Genomic DNA, 20,079 nt, shown 5'->3' with positions numbered 1-20,079 from the left:
ATTAAGGTTGGAAAAGACCTCCAAGGTCATCTGGTCAGACCATCCCCCTACTACCAGTGTCACCCACTAAACCATGTCCCTAAGCACCACGTCCAACCGTTCCTTGAACACCCCCAGGGACGGTGACACCACCACCTCCCTGGGCAACCCGTCCCAATGCCTGGCTGCTCTTTCTGAGAAGAAATGTCTCCTCATTTCCAACCTAAACCTCCCCTGGCGCAACTTAAGGCCATTCCCTCTAGCCCTATCACTGGTTATCTGCGAGAAGAGGCTGACCCCCAGCTCCCCACACCTTTCTTTCAGGTAGTTGCAGAGAGCAATAAGGTCTTCCCTGAGCCTCCTCTTCTCCAGACTAAACAACCCCAGTTCCCTCAGCTGCTCCTCACAGGACTTGTGTTCCAGGGCTTTCACCAGCTTCGTAGCCCTTCTCTGGACACATTCCAGGGCCTTGATGTTTGAGCAGAGGAAAGAGAGAGCCCCATGATACCCTTTCAATTAGTGCTCTAATCACAAAGGTAGCAAACCCAACTCATTGCTACATGTTGTTCATTAGACCTTCCAACACGGAAGTGTAGATCTGTGAGTAGTTTCTACAAATCTCTCTTGTGGGATACGGTATAGTGCACAGGTGATTGCCAAAGACTAGAATATGCTGGTGACCAGAGATCAAAATTTTCCACAAAAAAAATAAATAAATGAGGTTTATAAATATAAATTTATTTATTTATTTATTTGTATAAATATTTATTTATAAAAATAAATAACCAGCAGTTTCACAAAAGCAAATAACCCAGCCATATCCAGAAACAATGGCCAAGGCCTTCAAAATTCAAAAGGAGAAGGTTTCAACTGCAATTCCCAGTGACACACAGGCCTGAAGGTAGGTACCATAAATTTAGAAAATCCTTCCATATTTCTTGCTGTACAACCATAGCCATCTCTAGCCTCCCACCAGGGCATTTCTACATCTGGATTCCCCGCCTTCCCTGGGCCTCTCTGAGGACAATGAGTTACAGCCTGCACCACTGTGCTAGCCCCATGACAGCTCTGAGGCTTGGGGATTTTAGGACTGCTTATACATGGGTGCTTTACAGCTGTGATCCCATGGACACTACTTTCCACAAAGATATTCATTCCTACTGCTGTAGAGAGTACTCTGTACAGACAACAATACTTTTACAGTATAGCAAATTTAAAAGATTCGTACAAAGTACCATAAGTACCTGCATAATTCCAAGACACCACTAATGAGAAGATGTAGGCTAATTCTTCTTTCAAAACAATGGATATCTTTAAGAACTGGCCTGAGTTATGATGCATTTCCCCATGTTAAAAATTATCAGTCACAAACTGATCATCTGCAGCAAGCAGGAAAGTTCAGCATCAGCCAAGATCCCATCAAAGACAGACATCATCCCAACAGCCTTAATGGCTTTTAAGTCTGGTGCACGAACTGACAAAAAAAAAGTACTAAATTTGAGCCAAGTAAAGTATGGTATATTGGTCTTCATTAAGGGGAAAAAACATAAATAACAGTTTTATTTTTAGCTATTTGTTTCTTTACTGATAATACATTTGTTTTACCCATTAGAGTCCAAAAAGCCAAGGTGGCCGTTTGCCAAAAGAGGAGTTGTGAGTATTTCACCATGTTTTTCCCTTGCACTGACCTTGCTTTCTCACACAACTAACCTGAACCTGGGTAAAAAGAGTTTCTTCACTGTACTTCCCTTGAAGAAAGGCAGCCAGCAGGTGAGCTGAGCATGGCATTCTCAGCTACCTCTGGGACCGAGCACCTGCTTGGTCGTTCATCTGCAATGAAGGTAGGCTGACTCCAGCACAGCCCCCAGTGACACTGCACGTAACGCGTGAGAAGACAGCCAGCACCCTCTTGCCCCAACCCCAACAGGGTGAGGGAGCACATGGTGGTTGTGGCAGGCTCTGCCATGGGTAATGTCACTAGGGTCATGGCCCTGCATCTTGTCCCGCATCTCATCCACCCGAGCCGCACCCCTGAGAGGCTGCCCCAGGCAAAAGCCTTGGTAATTCTGGTAATTCAGTCACATTCTTGCTTCAGACTCATTGTGTCATGCATTTTCTGCATGCCAGCCCAAACTTTACTTGGCTGATATGGAAGGTATTTAAGCTTCACCTTTCCAGCTGGCTTTTTAGATGCATTCTTATGCCTTTCCTGTCCTCATGGGTGCCCTGATGCTCTCCAATGAAAGCACACACCAACACCCTTCAGTTAATTTCCTTTTCTAACACATTCCCTTGTCTTCTGTTATGAAAATTTTCATTTGCAATGGTATCTAAATTTCTTTTCAAAATCATTTGCAAGTGTCTTGATAACTTTCTAGCCCTGAAGATGTAATCATGAATCTTCCCTACCCATTTTTTTTTATATTTTATTTTCTAAATCTCTACTGTCAAAGAAAAGTTTATGCAAGTAAACCAAATACTTGGATTAGCACATATGAGTTCCGACTTCGTTTGACGGCATTTATATAGAATTTCAAGGAGCACAGCCTAAACCACAGTTTTGACTTTGAAATATTTGAAATTTGCAATAAAATACAGTTAATATTTAGTCAAGTGATTTCTGATATTATTACACAGCATAAAATTTAATATATATAAATGCATTTTCAGTGCATTGGTTAAGCGTGGTGCATCGCTTTTCAAGATATCTTGCAGAACTAAGAGTTCAGCTTAAATTGTGAATTTCAAATATTATGTAGCTAAATACATATTTCAAAGTTGGTTTAAGCTCAGTGCCTAAAATTCAGACAATAGAAATCCATAAAGTATGAATACATAGTTCCAGAGAGCAGATAAAACTTAGTGATATTCCTTATAAATCTAAGTTCACAGAACTAAATTTGGATTCCTAAACGTTGCTTAAACATTTTACATGGCACTGCTGGCCTGAAAAATGAAGCCAACCCAAAAGCAGTTGTTTTTCCTTCATGATCCCTTACATGGACAGAATCCGGTTGTTCTTTAAGTTTTCTAAAAGCTCATTTTACAGACACTGCTATGCAGCTGACCAAAGAAGTTATTTTTAATGCAAAACTCAAATTAAAATAAATAAATAAATAATCTCCCGAGACTTATATACCTAAGATGGCAGGAAGAAGATTTCAGATATGAGTTTGCTGTCCCATAATTCTGGCTGTGCTGGAGGAAATAAAATATTTTATTTGTTTCATATTGTGGTGGTAGCCCATTGTCTGTTGCCATACCAATGATCTGCCCTGCCAAAGATCGTTGTGTTACATAAATAAGATCTTACACACCCACACCTCAAAGCCACTTACACACACCACCCATAAGTACAAATAAACCTGCCATCGCTGTCTCATCTCTGAGTAGGAGAGCATGGAAATATAAGAAAATCACGTGGTTAAGGGCAAGCTCCTTACAGATCAAAGCAAGGTTATTGAGCTGCGTAAACTCCTTATTGGTCTTCAAAACACTGTATGAATCAGGGGTGGTTTTTTGTTGTTGTTAAACAGGGTAAAGACAAACAGAAGCAAGATCTGGAAAACTGTCTTTCAACTGTTAAGATCATAGATTGCGGCACATATGATTTCTGCTGTTTCAAGGTATCAAAATACTCAGTATACTGTACCATGAAAGCTATCTGTTAAGCTCTAAAAGATGGAGATAAAACTTTTGTCTTACTTTCAAGTTACCATATTTTATTATGTTAATCTGGATATGAAATGCATTTTGAAAGTCCTTTGGTACCTTGATTTTACTATCTGAAAAACAGGAGGCTATCTTCCATCTCTGCTTTCCAGCAGCACCAGTACAACATATTACATTCATTAGCCTTTGCAAGCTGCCCACTATTTTTTGGTACAGCATTCTACAAACATAAGCTATCATTCTGTGCTACTTTCAAATTCGTTGTGTTTATGTTATGAATATTTTGGAGGAAAATGTCAGGTTTTTTAATATTTTTAATGAAAACTTCAAGCTTTCAGCAGAAGAATTGCTAATACTGTCAGCCAGACTATGTACATGGGTAAATAGATCATAGATTCTTTTCATACAGTCTGAAGGAGTTGACGTGACAGTCAATTATTTTTTCTTCTTCCTCAATCAATAGAGTAAATCTTGGCACGAGTTTATAAAGGCTCAACAGACTGAGCAGAAAGATGTCAACAGCCGGTTGGAAGTGAAAAAAGAAGAAGCGGTGTGGGAACTTTTCACAAGTGAATGCACTTACTTTCTGGATCATTTGCTGGTTCTCAAGATGGTAACTTAAGATTTTATTTCTCAAGAATGACGAAACATTATTTGCCCTGTTGCAGCACAGCAGACATAAAGCCATCTGTAACCTCTCATTTGGCATCTACAGGGGAATGACAGGCTCTTGCTTCCCAGCCCCTCCTTCACTTTCCACACCCCCCCCCCCAAAAAAAAAAAAAAAAAAAATCTGTTTTATTATTAGTTCAAGGAAAAACAGAGAAAATGTTTCACTAATCTTATCTGTTGCTGAGTAAGCAAACTAGACAGTACAATAAGTACTACAAAGTAAAGGGGATAAATAGGGAGTGGGTTGAATTCCTCCTTGGTGGAGCAGCACAGAAAGGGATGGGAAAGGGAGAAAGGGAACAACAGGTCCAAGGTAGGATGGAAGTGTCCTTACTTATAGACTTTTTGGTTAGCGATCTGAGAAGGTAAAAAAGGTGAATCCTGGGAAGGATGAGAATAACAGGAGACATGCAGCCCCCCTTCTGAGTCTTATACAGCACCTCAAAGACAAACCTTAGCCAGCCCCACATGACCTGTGTTCAGTCCACACCAGCTTCCCAAACTCTGCTGCCAAAGAAATACACTGAATTTAGGTGTCCAGTTTACAGATACTTGCTATTCTAAGTATTTCCCAGCATTCAAGTATTTCACCGATTTCAATGACTACCCATAGGGAACTTTATCGCCATAAGTCCCCTTTAAGTTCTCAGGTCAACCATTTGTGGCAGCTAAAGAATTATGCAAGGCTAAGCAAACACTCTCGCTAGTTCTTCAGTCTTAGCACATAGGTGATGGGTTTTCTTACGTTAATGTTTTTCACAAGCATACTAAAAATTCCACTTAATAATCTACATTTCTTAAGCCTTTTTCAGCTTCAGGCCAGATTCAGCACAGCTCCAAGATCACTGTCAGAGCTTAGGTAATATAACATCTTAGCAGCCAATAAATACAAATGCAGTTTTCACTCAACACAGATTAATAGAACAATCCAAAGAGATGAAAGCCTTCACAAGTCCTTTGCTTATGCTATTCCAACATTTTTTTTCTTTTCCATAGTAACTCCAACTTGTGTAGCATGGGTTAAGAAGGAAAGCATTTAGAAAAGTCACAGAACTCTGTAATTCTACAATTCTGATGCTATTAACTCCTACACACTACAACTCTGATGCTATTAATTTCTTCACACAGACCTGCAGGGAGATCAGCAGCCCCTGTCAGACAGAGAACATGGCACGGACGTTGCTACTTAAGTGGTAGCTGCAGAAGACCTCAGAGCCAACACTCATACCCTGCTCCTTACACAAAGCCCTGTTTAGCCTTCAGGCATGGCAGAAAAATTTTCTCACAGCATCATCTTCTGCTCTCTCCAAAATCAAAAGATCTTTTCAAAAGAGTTACATGTTCTTTTCATTAAAATAATTATATATATATACACATATATAAAATTACATATATATAATGGGCAAAACTGCTAAATAACATGCATTTGTTTTGTTTTTAAAGATATTTATGAACACTCTAAAATACCTCCAGAGTAAAGAATTTCTCTTGGATGTGGATTTATGGAAACTATTTGCAAACTTGGAGGAGTTAAACAAGGTGAGTGAAAAAAAAAAAAAGTGGGGAATCTTACTGAGGTTAGAAACCAATCAGTCCAATAAAAGGAGATGAGGATCCATCAGTAAGGTCTTTATTCAGATTCAATGCCCGTGATAGGAAATGAGTTCAAATAATTAGTCTTTCCATCATTTCTGTTTGGTATTTCTATGGGGGTCATTAGTACAAATTCCCACATGCCTCCAGCAAAGATAAACAGGCATAGAGGAGAGTTCATTCAACAGTTGTTTCTGAAGTAAACAGGAGTTTGAGACAAGTTCTCAAAAGTAAAGTCCTTTTAAAAGGATTTGTGAAAGTAAACATCAACTACACAGTTCTTACTGCAAAACTAAGAATGATAAAATAACTCCAATAAAAAGTTTCCTTTCTCAAACATGTGGGCACAAAGATCTTGTTATCTACTAAGCCACTCTTGTAGAGCAAGGAAATAGAAAATGATGACCATCCCTCTCCAGCCATGGTTTCCCCTGGCGTGGCTATCCCCAACACCGAGCTGATGGTCTGCATCCACGTACTACTCACCCTCCAGCCTCCAGGAGGAAGGAAGGGGAAGACAAGGCTTGGCTGTGATGTGCTCTCAGTCTTTGCCACATGTGGCCAGATGCTTGGAGATCATTTTCAGCTCCTGAAAGTTAAAGCAGCCGATAAGTCCAGAATTGCTTTTACAGAGCTTTATTAGCAATGTGGAAGTTTTTCTTGTCTTTAGAGCTCTTTTATGGGACAAAAATAAACCCAACAAACACCTCAACCATAGCAGCAAAGTGATTTTTGGAAGGGGCTCTTCAGCTGCAAAAGTTTAATGTCTGTTCATAATCATATCACATGTCTTAAACAAATTGGCTATTTCAAGTTCTTTCCCTTACTGTTACACCCTTGCCTTAACCACTAACATCTCACTTTTTAGGCAAAACAAAAAGAGCAGGAAAGCTCTTCAGAGCAGGGACAATTAACTAGAGATCAAATACATGAGTAAGTCACCTTTGCTCAGTAGCTGCCCACTCACCAGCTGAACATATTCAGAAGTAGAATGAAAGAGATTTTAGCTGATGTGTTTCACCTTGTGCTTGTCGTGGACAAAAATCATACAAGCAGCCATCTACTAGAGTTCAGCTGATGTGTAGTTTCTGATCTATTTCATTCTTACTTAAAGGTGTGCCATTCTGGGAACACAAATGCTTTGAGCTTGGCTGGAGCTTGATCATGACTTGGGAGAATTATCTTCAATACATTTTCCGTTTTGTTTTTTCATTTTGTTGCCCATATTAATGAGGATGAGAAAGGATTATTTATTGTGCATAGTTATACGTAAAAGAGTGGTCTAATGTAGGAAAAAGTAGCTTCTCTCAATGCCTTTTATGCCTTTTTCATGCACTTTACAGCATGCATTTCTTCTTGAGAGCAGGCTGAATCCATGAAAAAAATGCATGCTGTAAAAGGTGCAAAATGAACCCTTGTTAAAATGAAAGAAGAACCCTTGTCCTATAAGCAACCTTGCCCCCATAAGTACACTAAACAAAGCAATGCATCTAGCTAAAACAACAACTCATAACAGTATCACAAAGGGTGTTGTTACCTTCCTGTCACAGGGAAATACCAGGTAATGCAACAAGGTAACATAAGAAAATTTTTCAGAACTATGCCTGAAGAAGATGACAAGGTTGATAAACACCTGGGAAATCCTTCAAACACATCTGAAGCCCCTTGTACATCCGAGGCTGCTATATGCTCTAACCATGGGCAGTGTAGAGTTTGGGTTCCTGCCAATGTGCTGAACGTATACAGCTCTGTCTTTGAGACTGACCAAAACTTTGGCCTAAAGCTCAATCTGATCATGAACATGAGTGCAAACAGTCTGGGTGGCAAGCAGGGGTTTAGTAGCAGGCTTTCACCCACTTCTGACTGACAGTGTGGGCACACAGAACGTTTGAATTTAACTTACAAGGAATATGGGGGTTTCATTTTATATCATTTTATAGAAATTTCCCACACCTCCCAGAGCATGAAACAAATTCAAAGTATGAAAGATGGCGTCCTCTTCAAAAGAATGTGGTCTCCTTCAGTTGTCACAGCTCTGTCACACACAATGTTTTCCAGTAGATACCATTCATCCATTGTAATTTACGATGTTGACTCCTATCAAATACAGCTGCTACTGAAATAACCACAATCCTGTTTCAAAGCTTTTGTCATATGCTATTATCATGACATAACTGGGTATTTGTATAGATTTACTTTATCTTCAGACTGATTAAAAAGCTCTGGGTGTAATTCTGATGCTAATTCTGGCAACATCAGGGAGACAAGCATAGGTGCCTCATGAGGTCTGAAGCCTTTGAAGAGACCAGGAATGAGAAATAAAGTTGTCTTAAACTTAGGCAGATCAGTCATACTAATTTCTCTTTTTTCCCCATTGCTTAGATAAGTCTCAGTTTTGTGGAAAGTTTTTTTGAAATTGTGAAGGAACATGTCAGCGAGTCAGGGTCGCCTACGGATTTCATCTCCATACTCAGAAAGGTAACATAATCAGAAGCATTCTTGTTTAATCTCAGCAGATCCTTGCAATGGACCATTTGTCATAGCATGTAGGTTGCCTTAAAGCAGTCAAGTCAGTCAAGGACATGCCATCTGTCACAGGTAGTTTGGTCTTAGCCTCAAGTACCTCCTGTCAGTAGGACATTTCTATTTTTATTCATTGACATGTCTGAGGTGGTCAAGGAAAGCTGCCCTGTACGTGGAACAGAGCATGGAAAGATTTTCCTTTCCTGGGGAACCACAGCCCAGACCTTGTGGAGACATTGCCATCAACAGAGCCAAGCTTCTCACCCTGTGGGAGAGGTTTCCCTGAGGCCAGACCCTGGTCCTGTCTCCAGAAGTACCCTGCTTCCTTCCAATCATCGTGTGAATCCTTCCTTTACTTCATGGACCAGATCCACAGATGTATTTAAGTGATTAATTAAGATCTCAATGGGATATGCATTTTGGCCTGTGTCTGCTAAGTGAGAGGCGGGCACAGACCCTTTCCCTAGGTACAAGGAAATCTAAGGTAAAACCATGTTACAAAACCAAAAGGGTTGTTCATGCCTTTGTCATGATGTTTTTCTTTCTTGACAAGATTCCAAGCCTCTTTTGCAGTTTTTCCAGGGTGAGCTCTGCCAGACGCACCAGATTTATTGCCTCAATTATACATCCGCTGTCTTCTACTTGGAAAACCTGAGACAGAGAGAAGATTTTGGCATCTACCTGAAAGTAAAGTGATGGTTTTGTTGTAGTTGTTGTTGTTGTTGTCTTTAGGCTTTCTGCCTTATGAAAGGGTTTTAACAGCAGGCTAGAAAAGTTCACTGGAAGCAAAACTGTTTAAGTAGCATTTTACACAGATAATTAAACTGCAGGGAATAATCACGCATATGAAGTCCTTCAGAGTGTATGTTCTGCTGTGCATGTGAAAGTCCATATTTGTAATTTAAAACAGGCAAGAGTGGAAAGCTAGAAGGGAAAATCTGGCTGCATTTCTGCAGGCAGAGAATACATACTGCCAGCATCGAGCATGTGATGTTTTGCACATAATCCATTGACACAGTGACCTACACTTTAACAAAGTGAAACGGATACAAGAAAAAAAGTGAAAGGGATACAAGAAAAAAAAAAGCCACATTGTAATACAGCTCTAATGTATTTTCTTTTGATACATGTTCAGCGTATCAAATTGTTTTCAATGTTGAATGGGATCACAGTGTATAGGGTATTACGTGCTCTAGAAGATGACCGGACTCAAGGGTATTCGCTAATCCACATCCCCTCATACGAAGCAGCATCCTGGACAGCACAGCAAGCAACCACTCTGCAATGGCAGTGATTTAGCTCTATGGTTTGGCTTGACTACAGATAAAACAAATGTAGAACTTGGTATCAAACCACTACCAGTAGATGAATGTTTACTTCCCTCATGTAAGGCTGAAAAGATCTATCAGGCAAGTCTTTGTAAAGTTAAAACAATAGCGCAGGCTCTGTCTCTGCTGACATTGTGTCTGCCTGAAAGCACTAACTACATCCAGGGTAGCTGCAGGGCTCGTGGGGAGGAGGCTCTGCTATTTCTGACTTATCATAAGCAGACCAGTGTAAAAGCTTACAACTGATCTTCAACGTTACAAGCTTAGCAAGAGAAACCTAAAGAAGAGGGCTTTTCTTTTCATAAAAGCCTCAAACGCTGCAGCTTTCAGGGACATCGCTTCCTCTGACAAGGGTTTCAGACGCTCATGCCTAGGAGAAAGGTCATCAGTGGAAAGTAGCAGTTGAACGTAAAAATTGGCCCTCAAGTGAGACTGAGGTTTTCCTGATGAAATTAAAATGGCAAACAAATAAGAACACAGCTTCATCCACCAGCATGGCCACAGCATCTGAAATGGGAAGGTGCAGCGTGTTTCCCCCTGTAAAGAGGCGGAGCCTTTACACTGCCCTTGCTCTCACTGTGAAAGAAGTTGGTCTTTAATTAGCCCTTGTCTCATTACAGCTGATGATGCATAAAGCTGTTTGCTACCTACCTGCCAGAGAGCAAAAGGAGGCCTAAGAGCAGTGTTCTTTGTCTTCAGCAGTGGTGTGAACAAAACGAACAGTGCAAGAGACTGCACCTGCCAGAGCTGCTGGTCGCTCCTTTGCATCGACTGACCCGCTATCCCCTCCTCCTAAACAATATCTGGAAGAGGAGCACTGATGAAACGGAGAAAGGCTCTATCTGGTCAGTTAAAGAGAAGGTGGAAAAGTCCATACGTAAGTAGCTAAGGTTAAAAGTCAAGTATGCAATTAACAATTAGCAAGCTGTGTGTCTTTGTGTGCATGTGCTTTGAGTGTAAACAGGTCCGGTCTCCCTGCAGAGATGCAATGAGGACACGCATGCCTTTCTACAATCCTGAGTCCTTCCTCATTCTGTAGGAAATGATTGGTGCCGCCCCTGTGCTCTCTGAGCAAGGTCACAGGACTCCCAAATCAGTGAGTCACTTGTATTTGCTCAGAATCATCTGCAGTGACATGGAAACAATTAAAAGCAGATCACAAATTGGAACAAATAAAGAAAAATCTCAAACAAAGAATTCTTTGACTTGGATTTATGTCTAGGGAGGATTTGTTGGGACTAACCCTTAATAGGATGAAATACCACTCACAAGGGGGATATTATGCCAGTGACCTTTTGCTAAATGACAGGGTCCTACCATGTAAAGCAGCAGAAGAGCTATCGCAGCTGCAGATTTTTCCTACTTATTATAGAAAAAGAGGGATTGGTCCAGGCAGATTTTTCTTTCCTGGATTCTGTTTTAAGTAATTAAATTATTAATTCAGTCTTGTTCAGGAAGCCATAAACACAGCTGTAAGTGCCTTATGGTCTCCTATCAGGAGACAGGTTTATTCTCTAAAGTCATATCGCAGCCCACGCAAATCAAAGACAAGACAAGCATTTGGGAAAATGCCCATCCTGCCAATCTTGGCAGGAAGAGGCGCCTGGCAGCACCGCATCCCCACCTGCAGAGCAGGGTGCTGCACGCCCCAAGGGACAGGGAGGTGCACGGCAAGGGGCCACTGTTGCCCAGTCTGGACCTCTCAGCTCCTCAGCATGACCTCCAAGTGCTGACCTTTGGGCGAGAGAAGGACCCTTTTTCCTGCTCTTGCTGAGTTTTGTGGAGGAAAAAGGTCAGGGGTTCTTTCCAGGTGTTTCCCCAGTACCCACCAGATTTAAGTGTGACATTGGAGCAAGGATTAAAGCTCTGCTCCTCCTTGCAAATCAGAGTCCAGTCCAAAAAACAATGACAGCTCATGGAGCAGTGACCCTGTGAAGGACTGAATGCTGCTGTTCTTCTCCCCATCCTGGAGGCTGAAGGTTTAAACATCTCTTCGGGAGATGAGACAAAGCACGTGTCTTCCAGACATAGATAAACACAGAGCTCCTGCTTCCTGGATAAATACTCCAATGACAGAATGACCACCTACAAGAGAGACTTGAATCCTTTCTCTTATCGACAGATTTTGTGAGGAGCCTGGCCTTACAGCCACACAACAAACAGACCCAGCACAGAACAGGTCTCAGAAAAATAAAGCGTTTTTTCTCACTATATGGTGTGGCTCTTCTGGGAAACTCTGCTGACCGACGAAGAGTTTAGTCATTGTCTTCAGTGAGGCAAGGACTTCATCCAGGGTTTCATACATGAGGATCTTTGGCTTCCACTGAAGAAAATCAGTATTCAACATCTTCTAGAAACAGGCCTATTTTTGCCAGTACTGGCAGTAACTGATGCTTTACATATTTCAGGGGATCTGGAAGGCAAAGTCAAGTGGCTGGACAACTTTCAGAAGTTCCGGCAGCTGCATGAGGTCATAATTTGGCCTCAAATCTGGGATCGTGACAAGAGATTCTTTGTCCCAGAGGTAAGCAATTTAAGGGCATTTTTTTCTTGTGGAAGGAAGGCATAGTTTCCTATCTTTACAGTGTTACCTAAAGACTTCTGGATGTCTATACTCTAGCTGTTGTGGGTGTCTCTGCTCTAGCAGGAGCAGCCTGAGCACTGCAAATGCTGAAGCTGAAGGTGCAGGCTGCGCACAGTCCCCTGGATGGCAGCATGGGTTGCTCTCTGCTAGCATCAGAGAGAGTACGACCAGGAGGACCTGCCAGGGTTTACTTTTAGAGGGCAGAATGAAATAGGATAAATATAACTATTAATACATTTTTATAAGCAACACAGCAAACAGAAATTATTTTCCTCTTCCACTCCTCAAGCTGACCCAAAGAAATTCCTACTTGAATACCATTACAAAAAATTACAGTGTCCCTGGGAACAGATGCACCTTTCTGCTGTGGTTGCTCCCTTACCCAGACAGACAGACAGACTTTAACCAGCATTATGGTAGCGTCATCAAGTGAGCCTCGCCTCAAGGATTACATCTATTCGTGTGCAGAGCTGCAAAACACATTAAACTCACTCCAGAAAAGAAAAATCCAGCTTAACATTTCAAAACCTTAAACACATTTAAAAAGAAGCACTGCTGAAGAAACACGATCAGTTATTAGCTGTGCGGTGAGTTTAGTCTGATATAACAGTACATGTCGTCTCTGCTCAACTGCTGGGTGCCTCCCGGTTCATAATCAGATATGCAAGATTCCTCATTTTCTCTATCTCACTTTCTCTTTTTGTGGTCAAGTGCTTGAAACAAAACTTGAGAGAAAACAGCAGTGAAAACCTTTTGTCTTCAGCGAGCAGACTTCTCCTCCATGAAGGGAGGCTAACACTAGCAGGTAATGTCCCTAAATGTCTCTGTAGTGGGCACTGGCTTAACAGAATTATGCTTTGTTATGGCAGGGCCAGAATGAACCTCTATGATAGTATTTGGGCAGGTGCAGGGAAGAAAAAGCAAACATACAACTTGTCAGAGAGAGGCCAAGAATTAACCAAACTGTGAAAAGGATGAGTAATTTGCATGACTGTTTCTTGTCACATCTGGATATTCTATCTGCCAGATGCAGAGGAAATCAGACTGACTTGCCTATATCTGTCACTCAGAGGGAGAGTTTTACTCTCAAGCTCAAGAATGTGGCAAAAGGACGTCAGGAAGTTTAGACTGTCCCATACAAACTGCCCCATATACCGGGGACTGATGTCAACAAACCCCAGCTCTCTGGCACCGCATCTGTTACATGTTTTATTTAAAATTACTGGAAAGTCCAGACAGTTTTCCTTTTTTTATTTTGTATTTATCTCTGCTCAGACTGCTGTTGTGGCGGACAGCTTGGAATAAGAAGGTAATGTGTAAAGAAGATGATCAGCTTCCCTTTCATTACCAGCAGGCTCCCACGATGTGCCCCTAACTCCATGTGTAGCGCAGAGGTCCCGCTTGGGGGTGTTGATTCCTACAGCTGTTCTTGCAGCTATCTGTCACCCTGTTAGAGCCAGGGCTCACATCTCTGGAACACACAGGCACCATTTTGTGGCAGGTCACAGGCCGCTCGCTGGGGAGCTGCTGCAGAATCACTAGAGAGGAGCCTTTCCTCCTTGCCTGAGCAGGAAGCAGAGCCCAGGCAGTTTGATTGCTTTCCCTGCTTGGAGAAGACCAGTGTCTGAAACGGCACTGGAAGCAGCAGGGCTGTAGCAGGGGCTTGGCAGAAACGAGCCCAGCTGCTGCCTTACAGTTCCTCCACTACCTCGACAGGAGCAGAGGTGAAGGGAGTGAGCACCCAATATTTTCCGCCCCCCACCATCACTGGCATAGAGGGAGCAGCCAAGGGGCACAGCCCATGCATCAGTGGATTTGGTTTTCTTCCCACGTGAGGAGAATTATAGTGGCAGAGGAGAAGATGCAACATCGGGCACATGGAAAGCAGAAGATAAGGTTGCTAGTGATGTTTAGGGGATGGTGGGCAGAAGAGGAAGAAAGCCACTGAGTCCTCTTCTGCCAGTGCTCCCCTCTGCACTCATTGCCCTTCTGATGAGACACCAGCACACGATGCAGTGAGGTAAGGGTAGCCTTCAGGGGGCTACATTTCTTCCTGCAGTCCATAATTAGAAAATGGAGAAGCAGTTATAAGCATAAATCTTACCCAACAAGACAGCCAGATGCCTGCAATCTGCAATATAAAAGTGCCTGACATTTGGCCGCTTGTCCAGATGAAATATCTTTCAAGACAAAAATGAAATCACGATTCAAACACAGTGCTGCGCAACAAAAAGAACTGTGTCCTAATGTCACACCTCTGAACAGATTCAGACAAATTTGTCTTTGAGGTGAACCATGTTTCTTCAAATGAAACTGCAATCACTGAGACCACAATTGCATGGTTTTTCAGTAATGCTAGCATCAAGAAGATAACATAGGAAATGCTAGAAATCTTATGTTTGAAGAAACATCGGTGCATTGTCAGAATTTTCAGGGAGCAAGTGTTTCTGCTGTCAACTTCTATTTAAAAATAGTGCAATCAAAAATTGATGTTTAGTGGTACTGGGAGTCAGAGAAGACAATCAGAAAGCTCCAGATCAGCATTCCACCAGATCAAGCTGTCATGTCACTCTGTGAAAAACAGGGAAAGTTTTTGAAAGTTTATAGAGTTGTTCAGTGAAAGGATGAGAAGTAACAACACAAGCTGCAGCATGGGGTATTCATGTTAGATATTTGGATAACCTTACTAAAATTAGGGTGGTCAAATATTGGTGCAGGGGACCAGAGTGGTTGCATAGTCTCCATCCTTGAACATATTCAGAACTTGACTGGATAAAACACTGAACGACCTGCTCTTGGAGCACTGGGTTCAACCAGGGACCTCCAGAAGTCTCTTTTGACTGCTGCCATTCATTGGTTTTCTGAGTACAGCATAGATCAAAGAAACAGAAAATTTGGTCTGCAGCAGTAGAGAGAGTTTGCAACAAATAATTCTTTCATGTGTAATGCCCACAAAAGCCTACTGCTGTACAATAGATGCTGTGGAAAACACCCTACCAAGTTTTTGACTTCACAGAAACTTACAGATGGGTATTTTTCAAAAGACTTCTAATACATGATAACTGGTCTTCTGAATCTCAATTAGCATGTAAGTACTTCAAGGTAGCTCCTTTTCATAGAAAATGTTTTAAACAACCTTAGTGAGATGAGTTTTCAAGCCAAAGCCTTTCAGAGTCAAGCATGCAAGAAAACATTTTATCATCCTGCAGATTACCTGGAAGCAATAGCTCTGAGCATCCCTATTTGCAGTGAACAGTAGCTAGGCTTTTCATACCCAGATGTGCTCTATCAGTACAGAGCAGTCAGAGGAGATATTACAAAGGATAAAGCCTGCAGTAGAGAGAGGAAGTGATTATGGAAGTTACATAGGGCAGTAAGCTGAGACCAAACAGGGAGATGAAACATAGGTTCATGGAAAGGAGGAACTATAAACAGGGAAGAGATCAGAGGACCAAATTCTGCAAATCCAGTTCAGGAGAGAACTTCCTGGTAACCCTAAAAGCCAGATTCCCTGCAGTAAGTTGCTTTAAAAAATTACTCTTTCTTCTGTTAAATTATTCCCTCTTATTTATACAATAACAATACCTGAATTTTCATCAAGGCATGGAGATCAACCTTAAAGACTTAGAAGCATTCTCACAGACATCTGTTGTTATATTCCTTGCATCCTCGTGACCTCCAAACTAGGAAGAAAAGATAAGCCAACTCTATTTTGTATAGTTTCTGAAAGGCCTTTGTGATATCATCAGTTAACATTTCATCAATGTGAAAGTCTGTGCAGAGGGCTGCAAACAAATGTCTGTAGGTACCAGTACTTCACTATTTCTTTCTCTCTGACATTTTCAGAAGTTTCACTGTTTACTGGTTAGGATTTGCTGATTTGTAGCATGCCAGCTGTTGTATTCATAGGTACTGCAGGTGATTCAGATCCCTTTTACTGGCAGGCAAGTAGTTATTTTTGCATAATGAAGTGGTAGCTGCTACAAAGTACAAATATTAAGAGCCAAATTCATCAAAAGGCATATATGACTTTCAAGCATTGTATTTGAGAGTGGATGGGGGGATGAGTAGTTGTGTACTATGCTGGAAGTCATGCTTCTTTTTTAAAAGACTATTGTAAGATGATTCATAGATGTGCCTCAATTTAGAAATTCCTTAGCATTCCTTAAAATAATCATACCATCAAACTGACTTTTTTGTCTTCCTCCTTAGAAAGCACAAGACTCCTTGATGTCTACCTCTTCCTATTTGATGATTTCCTATTAATTACCAAAATTAAACGTAACAAAAAGGTAATAATGGATAGAGATGCATGTGGTTGCAGACGTTATTATATTTTCCAGCTTGGTAAATATTTTGAATGTACTTTGGAAGACTGATCTTCAGCAAGAAAAATACAAGATGACTAATAGGCATGAAAGACAGGTGGTATTTCCTTATGCTAATAGCAAAATAACTTCCAAGAAAGGGAGAAGAGCTCTTGATATTGAAAGAATGGGGCTGGGGGGACCTTTGAACACCTTTGACTGTTTTCTGCCTGTGTACCTATACTGTGTTTCTATTGTGTTGTTTTAATACAGGCGATGACCTTGACAAAAGAGTTCCAGATACTGATAAGTTTTTCAGAGAAAAGATTTCTGGGGTTGCTTAGGCAAATAAGCTCTCTGAACACCTTTGATAAGACAAAGCATATAATTTAGGGCTGTTTATTGCCTATACTTCATGAGCAGATGGCAGACAACCCGCTAATCAAGTTCATTTTCTATTCCCAGAAATACGGGGGCTCAGATACAGGCTTAATCCCTGTCTGTCCTTCCCTCGCTCCCGAGCTGCAGTCACTCATAAGAGAAGGTGGGTTTTGCTCAGTCCTCGACCAGCCCATCCCACTGGACAGACTGATATTGAAAAACGTTGACCCTATCCACATAACAGGTACGTGACTGGGTGCATCTGAATGTTTTCATAAATACCATCTTCACCCATTTGTGTATGTAGCGGTGAAAGGATTAGACACCGCTTGCCCACAAACCACCCCCAGAAGCGTGGAGTGCCAATGTCTCTGCACTGGTTGGCTTCACAGATTGAATTGTACTGCAGTTTCTGTAACAGTGACTTTCACGTGCATACTGGCAATTTTCAGATATGTACATTCACCACATATAAGGTATAAAGAATTCAATGACTTCTATCTCATGAGCCAAGTATTTTCTTACCCTAACCACCCTAACATGCTATGTCAATCCCAGGAGCTATTTCCGAAGGACACCGTCAATCCCAAAGTAGTTATGAAACATTTTTTCAGTTATCCCAATTCCCAACACTACAGTGCACTACTCTCCTTGGTGTCCTTATGTGTGCAGCAGCAAAATATGAGGAGGCTGGAGAGATGATTTACCTCCTGCTGCTGCACTGACTCACCTCCCTGCTGGCCCTTGAGAGGATGGAAATCACACACCCTAAGTCAACGCTTCCCTGCTCGTAGACTTCCAAACACGTTGACACGGAAAAACACCTCTGGTAACATCTGGTGTGCCCTTGGGTGAGGTGGGAATGAGGACCAGCCTCCACAGAGCGTCCAGCTTTGCCCTGCCTAAGGAGCATCCGTGCTGTCACCAAATAAGAGGTTGGGTCAGGCCTCCAAGTCTGATCCGCTGGGACAAGCTCTCACACACCTCAGTGACACTGACCTGACACAGCCAAGACCCCAGGAGCCTCCTCCATCAGAGATAAATAGAAATACAAAACTCTGGGCTCCAGGGCCTGCCAGCCATCCTAACCCCAAGGACAGGGAGGAAAAGCTCAAGAAGCTAGAGCACTCTGTAGGAAATCAATAGATGTGGAAAAGGAACCTAGAGCTCATAAAATTTATGATAACCTTGAGACATATTCACTCAGGGTAATTAGCATTCAGCAACAACGCTGACAGGAAATAAAGATAGGCAGTAAAAGGAAACTGAAGAAAGATGAGAAGTGGATGAACACAGAGGAGAATAACCTTGTTTTAAACGTCCTCCAGATGCCGTCCACCTGCTTGAGGTGCCCCCTTGCCAGCTCAGCATGAATCCAGTGGCCGCACCTCACCTGCAGTGTGGCGGCCAGGGCAACCCCGGCAGCCCCACAGCCCTGCACAAGCCCAGGCCCAATGCAGGATCGGCAGCTTCTGGTTGCTGGGGGGCCAGGGCAGCAGCCCTCTGGCTTGCACGTACAACACTGGGCATAAAAGCCACACTGGATATTAGAATAAGATCTGAGGAATTTTTCCTAGCCGCCATTTGCTATATTCAGAGATTTCTAAACAGGTTCCCTGTGACCTAGCCACAACCAGCAGAACAGACAAAATCACCTGCTGCATCCCAGCCAGGCTCTAAACACTGGTTATGGCCTTCCCTGCACCTCATTGCTGGTTTTCTTCCCCATATGTTCCTACCAATTTTATTACAGGCTGTAGCCACACAAGTCTCCATTATTTACTTGTAGTCTTGTTACACCTTGGAAGTCCCATCCTAATACAGCACATGTTGGAGTGGAATATAGTAAAAATATTGATAAAAATAACTACAGGGAGGCTGCAGTTCACATTTTCACCATTTTGTGTAAAGCAACAAGCAAAACTGCTAGCCCAAAGCCTTCCACATTTCAGTGAAGGGGTAAGAGGTAAAATGCTGTGCTCCTACTTACTATCTGTGAATGGCAGGACCTTGCACCAGAGATGCAACTTTACATGTAATAGCGAGGATCTATCTCTGAAGGCAGTAAACATACTTTCTGACTTGGAAATTATTTTTGTTTTGACATTCTGGTCTGGATTTAATCTTTGCAATTCATTATTATGGCTCCACTAAGAATGCCTTACTTTAAGTGTTACAGCACCAGGCCCACCAGTCTGTCACTGTATATAAGACCAGTAATCATTACAGCCACAGAATCTCTTTTGACAAACATTGCTGAGTCTGATGCTGAGCACTACCCAGAAAATTCATTTTTAGGACTTGTCCTAAACAAAACGTATTTTCATCTGTCCACAGGCTGACATAAGGCATGAGTTCTGAAACCTACCCCCTCTGCTGCTGCAAATTTCTGCTGCTAACTGATTTACCGCAGTAATTTAAGCAGTCTATGGTTAAACATGGTCTATGTTCCACCTTTCTTTTTCTATAATACCAGGATTAGAGGACACTATATTTTGAGGTCTGAGATCTGCACTGTCTCCTGGCTGTGCGGGTTCAGGGCCGCCACTTGCAAGGGGGCAGTCCCTCACCTCGCTCACTGTTGTTTCATTTACAGCAGTGCATACTGGCCACAAAAAGCAATGCCAAATCAATCTGCTGCACTGCAACAGGTAACCGCACCCTGCACACACTCCAGGGAGAGACCAAGGCCAGCACCAGTGCGAGCACAACCACTTCCCTACAAAGAAGCCTTCAAATGGACATGTTTGAAAACAGATAAAATTTGTTGATACCTGTTCTTCTCTAGCTTCGGTTATGCTTTAGTCCACTCTGAATGGAAGCTTCTTTTAACAATCCTCAGCAAGACTCAAAAGCAGCTGAGCCACACAATGGTTGAGTAAAAATTGTATTAAAAATAAAACAAGTACAAGCAGAATTAATTTTTTGAAATAACAAAGCTTCCTACATAACAAAAAATTAACCCCAAAAGGGTGCCTTGCCCTATTAAGAATCAGGAAAGATGACCACACATATCATGCCTTCGGTCATTACTAGACTG

General features: G+C 42.0%; 1 protein-coding gene across 4 annotated transcripts in view; it reads left to right on the top strand.

The window, feature by feature from the left end:
- The window catches only part of PLEKHG7 (pleckstrin homology and RhoGEF domain containing G7), a 37,184-nt gene that overhangs the window by 9,936 nt on the left and 7,169 nt on the right, over nucleotides 1-20,079 (top strand). For 2 of the 4 annotated variants that reach the window (XM_083825996.1, XM_083825999.1), the window contains 11 exons: nucleotides 1,592-1,632; nucleotides 3,516-3,605; nucleotides 4,115-4,264; nucleotides 5,767-5,862; nucleotides 8,299-8,394; nucleotides 9,013-9,126; nucleotides 10,467-10,644; nucleotides 12,176-12,291; nucleotides 13,063-13,156; nucleotides 16,564-16,643; nucleotides 17,124-17,283. In XM_083825996.1, coding sequence (XP_083682122.1) covers nucleotides 1,592-1,632; nucleotides 3,516-3,605; nucleotides 4,115-4,264; nucleotides 5,767-5,862; nucleotides 8,299-8,394; nucleotides 9,013-9,126; nucleotides 10,467-10,644; nucleotides 12,176-12,291; nucleotides 13,063-13,156; nucleotides 16,564-16,643; nucleotides 17,124-17,283 — 1,215 coding nt within the window. The remainder of the gene's footprint in view (nucleotides 1-1,591; nucleotides 1,633-3,515; nucleotides 3,606-4,114; nucleotides 4,265-5,766; nucleotides 5,863-8,298; nucleotides 8,395-9,012; nucleotides 9,127-10,466; nucleotides 10,645-12,175; nucleotides 12,292-13,062; nucleotides 13,157-16,563; nucleotides 16,644-17,123; nucleotides 17,284-20,079) is intronic. The other 2 variants (XM_083825997.1, XM_083825998.1) reach the window with 2 other exon arrangements.

This window comes from Anser anser (genome assembly GCF_964211835.1).
Source record: "Anser anser genome assembly, chromosome: 1".
NCBI classification, from domain to species: Eukaryota; Metazoa; Chordata; class Aves; order Anseriformes; family Anatidae; genus Anser; species Anser anser.
The sequence above is the reverse complement of the archived record's forward strand: the minus strand, read 5'-3'. Positions and strand labels throughout refer to the sequence as shown.